Here is an 11968-nt window from a genome sequence, read left to right as displayed (position 1 = left end):
ATGACATGAACTAACAATGAACACATTTGAATAAAATTACACAAATAATGTGACACAATAATGTCAACATCAGGGCAACTTGGGTAGTTGATGTGACTTGGTACTAAATATATATATTTTTTAATGTGCAGATGATGATATGACCTAACAATGAAAATATTTAGAAAAAATTCACAGAAATATTTTCAGTCGCTCTGGAAGACGTACAAAAAAGAAATATTTCCTCTAATGCTTGTTGGAGGTCGACATCTTGTCGATGAAAACTAAGCTCACTCGGGCTTAGAAAAGAAAAATCCCCGACTAGGATAATTTTGGATAATAAAAGTAATGAAAATCCGGACACTATTCTCACACCATCTTGGGCGTGGGAGTTTGATGGAATAATTTGGTATTACTTTTACACCATATTTGATATATTGGTGTATTGATTGGAGTTGCTGTAAAGTTTAATGACTTGCATTGTCTCTTGATTAGTAGACTTAGAGCTTTATATGAGTTGTTTAAGTTTTTAATGTCACATACAAATATAAAACCAATCTCTCCCCAATAAAAAATATTTCTATAATTTTCTCATGACTCTACATTATCAATTTTTTATACGTTATTTATTATTAATTTTGAGATGAAAAATAAATTTAAAATTTCACGCTCATAAACTATAAACCTTAAATCGTAGAGTTTTTTTCCTTAACTTTTTAATTTTATACCCCTGTTTAAAAACCTCTCAAAGATGCATTTAAGAGATCAGCTTATCTAACATATAACATTGGTGCCTGTGATACAAAGAAAGGTCACGTGCTTTCCTTGCCTCACGCTTTGCGATGGGGGCCGATTTAGACTGATGGCCCAATAAGAGGCCTAAAATCCACATCGTCGGGGCCGGAAAATCCAACGGTCCCTGGAGAGACATCATTTAGCATCGAGGCCGTTTAAATTAGGGCGACCCACATCGCAGCAGCAAGCTGGAGGGGCCTCTTGTCGCAGTTAGAGATATATTTCGCTTCCCGTGAATTCGCCAACCCTAGTCTTCTCCATTTCGCTCTTCGCCGCCTCTGCAGCGTCGAGATGGGACGAGTGATCCGGGCGCAGAGGAAGGGAGCAGGGTCGGTTTTCAAGTCCCACACGCACCACCGCAAGGGGCCGGCTAGGTTCCGGAGCCTCGACTACGGAGAGCGCAATGGGTACCTCAAGGGCGTCGTCAACGAAATCATCCACGACCCCGGCCGTGGCGCGCCCCTCGCCCGCGTCACCTTCCGGCACCCTTTCCGCTTCAAGCTCCAGAAGGAGCTCTTCATCGCCGCCGAGGGCATGTACACCGGTCAGTTCGTCTATTGCGGCCGCAAGGCTAATCTCATGGTTGGTAACGTACTCCCTCTCCGTTCCATCCCTGAGGGTGCCGTCGTTTGCAACGTCGAGCACCACGTTGGCGACCGCGGTGTTCTGGCCCGCGCTTCTGGTGACTATGCCATCGTGATCAGCCACAACCCTGATAATGGTACAAGCAGGTTGTCTCTTGCCCCTTGTTGCCCCTCTTCTCAGGATTACTTGTTTTGGACAGTACTTTTAGACCTGAAATTGAGATAATAAAACTGATTTTTATACTGATCCACGTTACTGCACAATACTGTTCTTTGTCACACGATCATGCTCTTATGTATTAGTTTCGTGGGCACTCTACTACTAGATTATTCCGAGTAGATTATTGAGGAGTTTCACTCAACAATCAATTGTGAGATTATAGTAAAGACTGCTATGACATCAGAATAGAGGAATTGAGTGTTTAGCCAAGGAATGTGAACCGGAACAATTGGTGTATATCAAACAATTTAAAGCATTTTAGTAGAGAAAATTACATTCCGTTTTCTCAAGAAATGAAGCTCGTCACTCGAATCTGGTGTTCTCACCACAACTTATTGCCTAATCATGATTTCTCAGATATATAAATTAACTGTACTGACCGAACGAGTGAGGCTTTTGTGTTCATATTCATTGGTTTCTGTCATAATCTTTTGCCAACAATATTGTCTTGGGTGGATTGCAAAAAGCTTGCTGGTAGCTAGAGAATAGGAAACTAGTCTGAAGACAAAAGGCTAGCCGTTGCAGGTTCTCAGTTAAACTTAATAATTCATTTTATAATCTATATTTCCACAAGCTGTCAATATGGTGTAGATTTTAATCACACATGCAGAGAACTAGTAGTATTTGAATTTACACAAACGTTTTAATATTTGTAGTGATAAGATGCTCAGAATTTGCATCTCTGACAAATAAAATTTCCATAAATGTGATAAATAGGTGCATTACTCTTCTTTGTTTATCTATTACTCAGTATTGCAAGTATAGTGATCATATTTTGCCCTTATTACATTATGGGATTAACATCATTTGAACAATAATGCCCACTTAAGTTCATATGAGATGTTTGATAAATGTTCTGTCAACAATGTCCATTTAAGTTGTTTTTATGCTTGTTCTTATTTTTTTAATGCTGCTTCATTAGATCCTCTCCCATTGCTACTTTCTTTGAACATTTGAAAGTGTTGGCATCTTTGCAACTTTCAGTAGAATTCTTTATATCTTCATACCAATAGCATTTGGCCTCACCCAAGTACAGGATCAAGCTTCCATCGGGTGCCAAGAAGATTGTACCCAGCAACTGTCGTGCCATGATTGGGCAGGTTGCTGGTGGTGGTAGAACTGAGAAGCCTCTCCTCAAAGCTGGCAACGCATACCACAAGTTTAGAGTGAAGAGAAACTGCTGGCCGAAGGTCCGTGGTGTGGCCATGAACCCCGTGGAGCATCCTCATGGAGGAGGTAACCACCAGCACATCGGTCATGCCTCCACCGTTCGCCGTGATGCACCCCCTGGACAGAAGGTTGGTCTTATTGCTGCAAGGAGAACAGGTCGGCTCAGGGGACAGGCTGCGGCCACTGCTTCCAAGGCAGACAAGGTCTAGATTGCACGTGCTAAGGACTCATGCTTGTTATTTTAGTTTCAAAAGAGATTTCATTTCTCATTCCAGAGGTATGCTCGTCTTATTAATCTTATGTTGGATCAGTTTAGATATCGAGACAACTTCTATTTATTTTGTCTGCTACTTTTGTTTTGCATTTAATGAAGGTGAGATTATAATTTTATGTATCTATGAATTTTGCTCGGCGAGGTTACTGATTTCTATCTAATTGTTTGTTTTATCCATTTTTCTATTCATGTCTCTAAGTTTAAGGAATTTTGCATGTAATAGTTAATTTTGGAAGTCAAGAGGAGGAAGACAAAAATGAAATTAAGTTTTTTAGCTGGCAATTTATCAAACCATGCATTCAAGTTTAATAGATGCTCAATATTTTTTTGCATGTCTCTATAATTTAGCTACATTTGTTCTCTTTTCGCTAATTCTAAGTAAAAGTGAAAATTTTGTTTTCTTCTGCTTAGATCTTTAAATCTCTAAATCTAGAAATCTTATACTTGGTTTATCGTTCAAGAACCTATTACTAAGTCGTAATAACAAGGGTAATAGTTAGATGAAGATAAAATAACATAAAACCAATCTCGATGCCGAAAATATAATGGTCCGTCGACAAATAAAATATAAAAGGAAAGCGTCAACAAATCTCTTCAAACTATCTTGAAAAATAACCGCAATAACGAAATACGTGTAGGATCAATAAGCCAATCAGAAATAGGTGTTGAATATGCCACCATCAGTTCTAGTATATATCGATTAAATGATATACTTAAATTTCAAAACGGTAATCTGTATTTCGCATATATACAATTTTATGAATTTTATGTTACGGAAAAAAAATTCTATAATTAAACTAAATAATTTCATTATTGTTGGCGCTATTTAGAATTTCATTCTGTTTCCCTTTATAAAAATTTGTACAAGTACAGAATATTTCCTAACAACCCATGTGTTTTTCATAAGTTAAACTTGGATTGCAAACGAAACTTAACATTATTAATCCAAGTTCAACCCATATGTTCATCAGAAATTAAACCATATTACAGAAGTTGATTAAATATCTATTTCAAGGATTGACTTTCAGGTCGTTGGCGAGACACTCGGCCTTCTTAGGTATGAGATCATCCACCACTTCTTAATCAAAGCCTTTAAAAGAAATTGAATATTATAGAAAGGAAAAATAAAATAGTATACAGCGGAAACAATTAACTAGTTATACCTTTCTTTGTAGCTTAAAGACCTCTTGATCTTTTACTGTATTCCTCTCCTCCTCTTGGACGTCGTGTGAGCGACGATCTATCAAGATGCGAAAAACACCTAAGTCCTTTATTCCAAGACTTTCGGCCACCAAGGGATCAAAGCTAGGAACACCACCTCTTGTTCTTCTTTCTTCTTTGCAACCCGCCGACCACAAGATGGTTGAAGCCTCTTGATGCCGCTGACCTTAGGTGAGAAAGCAAGGGGAAAATAAGAATATGAGGGTGCCGTCCACAAGGAGAATAGAAGAGGAATAGAAATTGTGTAGATGATTATTATTTCTAAGGCACCATCTATTTTCTTTTATAATCCTTGGTAATGGCTAAAAAAGAAAGATTTTAACAATAATTAAAATTTCTCTTTTAAATTTCCTATTGTGGATGACTATAAAAGGAAATTTTTAAAATTAAAAATCCCTCTTTTAAATATTGTAGATGATAACAAAAAGGAAAGATTTTTTAAAATTAAAACCTCTCTTTTAAATCATGGTTATAAAAAAAGAAAGTTTTAACAAAAATAAAATCTCTCTTTTAAATCATTGTAGATGACTATAAAAGGAAAGATTTTTTAAATTTAAAACTATTTTTTAAAGCCATGTGGATGACTTCAAAAAAGGAAAATTTTTAAAATTTAAAATCTCTCTTTTAAAACATTGTAGATGGTTAAAAAAAAGATTAAAAAAAAAATTAAAAACTCACTTTTAAACCCATCTTGGCTGGCCCCTTGCTTGGGCACCAAGCAAGGGGTGGCCGCCCCCTTGCTTGGGCACCAAACAAGGATGTGGCCGACCATAAGGATGACTTAGGTGGATGCGAGGCTTATACATAGAGGTTACAACAGGGACCTAGTGGAGGAATTGATTTTGGCCTCTTGATGAACTTGATCTTCCTGTGTTCGACCCGAACACCCAACTCAAGTTAATCAATAATAACTCATACTATTAAAGAGTTATTATTGAATTACCGCACCAATCTCATATTATATTATGGCCTCATTTTTATCATGAGTGTGTTAATCTCCCTGTGTTTAAGATATTGAATGTCCATTAATTAAATGAGTTACTGACAACTCACTTAATTAACATTTAGCTCCAAGAGTAGTACCACTCAATTTCATTGTTATGTCGGAACTAAGTCCACCTGCAAGGGTTACATGACAATCCTTATGAGCTCTTCAAGGGGACATCATTATCCTAATAAATAGAACACAGTTTCTTTTTATAATCAACAACACACCATATAAATAATATTATTTCCCAACTTATCGGGCCTATTGATTTAACGAATAAATCTCACTCTTTGATAAATTAAAGAAATAAATACTAAGTACATGTTCTTGTTATTATATCGGGATTAAAAATACACACATCCATAATAACAGAGGTTCTGTTCTTTTATGCAGTCAGTATAAAAGGAACAACCTCAATTGGTCCTGCTCTATACACACATAGTGTACTAATGTAATTTTATAGTTAAGATAAATTAGTACCAAATTATACTACAACCATTCCAATGGTTTGTCCCAATCCATCTTGGTTGTGAGCTTTTATTTATAATTTATAAGGAACTGATAACATGATTTTCTGTGTGACACCACACACTATGTTATCTATAATATAAATTAAATGGGCAACTGCATTTAACTAAATGCAGACATTTGACCAATGTGATTCTCATTTCAAAATAAAAGTTTATACAAAAAGCTAGGCTTTTAGTATACATTTTAACAATCTCACACTTATACTTAAAGACTATACTGCCATACATCTGATCCCCATCCCCTTAACATGGCCATCAAAAGCTCTCGCCGGAAGGACCTTAGTGAAAGGATCTGCCAGGTTATCTTCTGATGCAATCTTGACGACAACAACTTCTCCTCGCTTTACAATGTCTCGTATCAGGTGGTACTTACGCTCAATGTGTTTACTTGCCTTATAGGCTTGTGGTTCCTTCGAGTTTGCTACTGCACCACTATTATCACAATAAATTGTGATAATTTTGGACAAACTAGAAATCACATCTAAGTCCATCAAGAAGTTTCTGAGCCATACAACTTCTTTGGCTGCCTCAGAGGCTACCACATACTTAGCTTCCATGGTGGAGTCCGAAATATATTTCTTCTTAACACTCCTCCATGCTATGGCTCCACCTCCCAAAGTAAACACATACCCTGAGGTTAGGGGTGTCAATTCGGGTGGGTCGGGTCGGGTTGGGTCGGGTTAAGTTTTTTTTTTTTTTTTTTTAACCCAACCCGAACCCGACCCGAACCCGAGTTCAACCCAAAACACCTCAACCCGAACCCGAACCCGACCAACCCGATCAACCCGAACCCGACCCATATAACCCGAAAATCCGGTTCAAAACGATTTTTTTGGGCTATTTTTCCTTTAATTCTTCACTTTTATCTCAATATTCCATCATTATCATACAAACATGATATTAATATACATAAAAACATCTAAATTTTTAAAATAAAATTTGATTTAACCCCAAAAAAATCCACAAAACCCTATATTTAAGTCAACCCGGGTCAACCCGAACCCAACCCGACCCAACCCGAGACTCTTTTACTCTCCAACCCTCCAACCCGAACCCGACCCGAACCCGAAAATGCCCAACCCGAACCCGATTTTTTTCGGGTCGACTCGGGTTGGGTCATCGGGTCGGGTTCATTTTTGACACCCCTACCTGAGGTCAACTTACAGTAAGAGGATTGAAAGCCATTTGAAATCCTAAGAATCACAAAATATTTGGTCAAAACTTTTGAATTTAAAATAATATTGATTCTTCAAACAATATCATTTAAATTCATCAACACCTCAAGCCACCGTGAATTTTGTATGCCACGATAGTGTGGACGTATACAAATTCAAACATTTGTAAGAGGGAGTTTTATCTATTAATTTTATTATCTTGTCAATCTAACTTTTTGATAAATAAAATTAATAGTTGATTTTTCTTCAGTCACACAAATAATAGCAGTGACTCCAATAGGGAGGATACTATTAAATGCGTCTAAGTGTATACCATTACTTGATACTTAGTCCATTAAATAGGATTGTGCCTCTTCAGATGGAGAAGATCACACAAACTTAAATACTTTTCTATAATCATCCATAAAGGGAGTTTGATCTAGTGATCCACAAACAAATTCATCCGATGTGGAGGAAGACACTCAAAGTCAACGCGCAAGTTTGAATGCATCACTTACAAACCAATAATGGAGACCGTGAAATTTAAATAATTCCTCTCCCACTTAGTTATTTAAAACGAGGAATTTTAACATGCACACACACACACAACACATATAAATAGCATAAAAGGCAATAAATATGAAAAATAATTTTCCAACTATTATGGCCTCATCCATAGCTGTCCTCCGTGTGCCACCAATCCTAGCCGCCGTCAACGGGTCATGTCGTCACGTCTATCTTGCTTTCTTTTCCGCTGTGCCTCTGGTCCTCAAATAGCACCACGCCTCGCAAGGATACGATCCGCGACAAAAATAAAATTTTACATTTATCGATCCTATATTCCACAAGAGAATGTACATGTAATCTAGATCGAACAGAATGTAAAATCCTAAAACTAATACAACTCCTGCTGTATTTAATAATTATAATTATGCACACACATAAAATGCCCTCGACATGCCCGAGGGTGCAAATCACACACAAACACAATAAGACCATAATAGTTGGAACTAGGATGCCTGCAATCACAGAGTTAATCTATTTACCATCCTATTATTATCCTGCCTAAATTTATGTATGAAAAAGTGCATAATTTAACTGAAAACCAAACATACAGAGGCATAAAACTAGATTTGATACCAATTTTTGGCGCTACTCGGAATTCCGTTCTGTTTCCTCTGTACAAAAATTTGTACAAGCACAAAACTTTTCCTAGCAACCCATGTGCTTTTCAGAAGTTAAACTTGGATTGCAAACGAATTTAACATTATTAATCCAAGTTCAACCCATGTGTTCATCAGAAGTTAAACCATATTACAGAAGTTGATTAAATATCTATTTCAAGGATTGACTTCCAGGTCATTGGCGAGGCACTCAGCCTTCTTGGGTATGAGATCATCCACCACTTCCTACTCAAAGCCTTTCAAAGAAATTGAATATTTAAACTCCTTACAGTAAACCCTAGGTTAAACTACAGAGACCTCAATCAAAACATAAGATCACTAGCCTCTTGTGTTGGTATTTCAGGATCCATACAAAGGATAAATAAACTAATAGATAGCGGAAACAATTAACTAGTTATACCTTTCTTTGTAGCTTAAAGACCTCTTGATCTTCTGCTGTATTCCTCTCCTCCTCTTGGACGTCGTGTGGGCGACGATCTACCAAGACGCAAAAGGCACCCAAATCCTTCTTTCTTCCAAGACTTTCGGCCACCAAGGGATCAAAACTAGGAACACCACCTCTTGTTCTTCTTTCTTCCTTGCAACCCGCTGGCCACAAGATGGTTGAAGCCTCTTGATGCCGCCGACCTTAGGTGAGAAAGTAAGGGGAGAATAAGAATATGAGGGGGCCGACCACAAGGAGAATAGAAGAGAAATAGAAATTGTGTAGATGATTATTATTTCTAAGACATCATCTATCCTCTTTTATAATCCTTGGTAATGACTAAAAAGGAAAGATTTTAACAACAATTAAAATCTCTCTTTTAAATTTCCTATTATGGATGACTACAAAAGGAAAGTTTTAAAATTAAAAATCTCTCTTTTAAACATTGTAGATGGCTATAAAAAGGAAAGATTTTTTAAAATTAAAACCTCTTTTTTAAATCATAGTTACAAAAAAGGAAAGTTTTAACAAAAATAAAATCTCTCTTTTAAACCATTGTAGATGACTATAAAAGAAAAGATTTTTTAAATTTAAAACTCTCTTTTAAAACCATCTGGCTGACTTCAAAAAATGAAAGTTTTTAAAATTTAAAAATATCTCTTTTAAAACATTGTAGATGGTTACAAAAAGAAAGATTAAAAAAAATTAAAAACCAACTTTTAAACCCATCTTGGCCTGCCCTTTGCTTGGGCACCAAGCAAGGGGTGGCCGACCCCTTGCTTGGGCACCAAGCAAGGATGTGGCCAACCATAAGGATGACTTGGGTGGATGCGAGACTTTATACATAGAGGCTACAACAGGAACCTAGAGGAGGGATTGGTTTTGACCTCTTGATGAGCTTGATCTTCCTATGTTCGACCCGAACACCTAACTCAATTTCATCAATAATAACTCGTACCACTAAAGAGTTATTATTGAACTACCTCACCAATCCCATATTATATTATGGACTCCTTCTTATCATGAGTGCGTTAATCTCCCTGTGTTTAAGATATCGAATGCCCATTAATTAAATGAGTTACTGACAACTCACTTAATTAACATCTAGCTCCAAGAGTAGTATCACTCAACTTCATTGTCATGTCGGAACTAAGTCCACCTGCAAGAGTTACATGACAATCCTTATAAGATCCTCAAGGGGACATTATCATCCTAATAAATAGGGCATAGTTTCCTTCTATAATCAACAACACATCATATAAATAATATTATTTCCCAACTTATCGGGCCTATTGATTTAATAAATAAATCTCACTCTTTGATAAATTAAAGAAATAAATACTAAGTACATGTGCTTATTATTATATCAGAATTCAGAGTACGCACATCCATAATAATAGAAGTTCTGTTCTTTTATGCAGTCAGTATAAAAGGAACAACCTCAAATGGTCCTGCTCTATACACACATAGTGTATTAGTGTAATTTTATAGTCAAGATAAATTAGTACCAAATTACACTACAATCATTCCAATGGTTTGTCCCAATCCATCTTGGTTGTGAGTTTCTATTTATAATTTATAAGGAACTGATAACATGATTTTTTATGTGACACCACACACCATGTTATCTATAATATAAATTAAATGGACAACTGCATTTAACTAAATGTAGACATTTGACCAATGTGATTCTCATTTCAAAATAAATGTTTATACAAAAAGCTAGGCTTTTAGTATACATTCTAACAATTATACCTAGTTTAAAAGATTATAATTTTTATTTCTTATTTTATGTAATCCTTATCATCTCTTTACACATGTCGCGGTTCTCACTCACGTCGCGGTGCTTGTACAAGCCTATCTAAGGACGCCCTTACGGTCGAGCTCTCACGTCGAATATTTTTACACAATAAGTCACTCCTCTCTTAGCATATTACAACGTGAATGACTATTCAAAATGTAGAAAGATCTATAGCAACAGGTCATAAATGGTGTACCATTAACTCTTTCCTAACTATAACTCTTTCCTAACTATAAAATGATCTATAATGCCTTTCATTCATGATTTGCTGGGATCGACCTATCTTATTAGGGTCAGATCTTGAGTATTTTTGAATAGTCATTCACGACTGTTACTAACATAGAATCGATAGGCTGGACTATAAAAGAGAGGGCCGAAGGGATCGTTTTATAGTTAGGGAGATATACGGCCTGATAGGCTCGAGCTAATGTGAGAGGACTAATGAATAGCTTGATCGGAGATCTTTCGTAGTTTTGACCAAAGCCATTCCCTCCAGCTTAATACGTTAATGGCTTTGTTCCATTAACTCTTGATGCTGGGGTAGATCTTTCGTAGTTTTTCATAACCATTCACAACTGGTGCTGTGTTAGATCTTGAGTAGTTTTGAATCCATTCACGCTTTAATCTGCTTGAGAGTCTTGTACTTGTATTTGTAGTTTTCTTTTTGTTGTTAGGGACGAATTATTGTGAGAACAACGCAAGACGGAAATTCAATTCTTAAGCAGCTGAGGACTCGGGAAGAAACATTAAGACGACAATCAACATTGTTAAGCAGGGACAAACGATAGCGACGTGTTGAAGATCATTCTCATTCTACACTTGAAATAGTCGTTTTAGTTGAATATCAGAATGGTCTTTGCTTTCCAAAGCCAGCTACTTAAATTAATTCATTCATCCTTGTAGACCAAACCTTTCATGGGAGCTACTGGGAAAGAGATTAAGTTCATGGAAGGAGAAATAGTTGTAAGTACTTGCACCATATACTAATATTTGTTAAACTGGTGCTATTCCGAGCCCACGGAGCGGTTCTTAAGAGGTTTAGTTTACCCGGATCAAGTTAGGGAAGTGGAGTTCGAGTGAGAAATCTTAGATGGTTAGAGGCACTTGGAGTAGCTTCTCTCGTTCATGATTATTTTATTTGTTATTTTGATCCCTTATTTTTCATGATCTCTTTCCAACACTCTGCACAAGTTAGTGAATGGATATTGATCATTCTCAACTTGAACACATTTTTTTTCAAACATTTTCTTCAGCAATGGTTTAGTAAGAAGATTAGCATCTTGTGATTTTGAAGGCACATGGTAAAGATGGATCTTCCTATATTCAATCTCATATTTTATAAAGTTTTTGTCAATACAAACATACTTCATCCGATCATGTTGAATAGGATTGTGAACCACTGCTATAGCTGATTTACTATCACTATACAACTTCATTTTGTCTTCAAATTGAACATATAGGTCTAACAATAATCGTTCAATTCAAATTAATTCTCACATCCCTTGTTTGATGGATCAATATTATGTCTTTGCACTACTTCTTGAAACAACTATTTGTTTCTTGCTTCGCCATGTAATAACATTCCCCCAAATTTTAGTGCAATATCTAGTACTAGATTTGCTATCTTCAAGTGAACCCGCCCAA

At 36.4% G+C, this 11968-nt stretch overlaps 1 protein-coding gene across 1 annotated transcript; it reads left to right on the top strand.

Annotated features, from left to right (window-relative positions):
- The first annotated feature begins 967 nt into the window (after positions 1-967).
- Positions 968-3142, top strand: LOC121992165 (60S ribosomal protein L8-1-like). Its single transcript, XM_042546352.1, has 2 exons — positions 968-1505; positions 2615-3142. Exons 1-2 carry the CDS (start codon positions 1066-1068, stop codon positions 2955-2957), a joined length of 783 nt encoding a protein of 260 aa, XP_042402286.1. The 5' UTR covers positions 968-1065; the 3' UTR covers positions 2958-3142.
- The last annotated feature ends 8826 nt before the right edge of the window (positions 3143-11968 follow it).

This window comes from Zingiber officinale, chromosome 6B (assembly GCF_018446385.1).
Source record: "Zingiber officinale cultivar Zhangliang chromosome 6B, Zo_v1.1, whole genome shotgun sequence".
NCBI lineage: Eukaryota > Viridiplantae > Streptophyta > Magnoliopsida > Zingiberales > Zingiberaceae > Zingiber > Zingiber officinale.
This window is presented reverse-complemented; position numbering and strand designations above follow the sequence as displayed.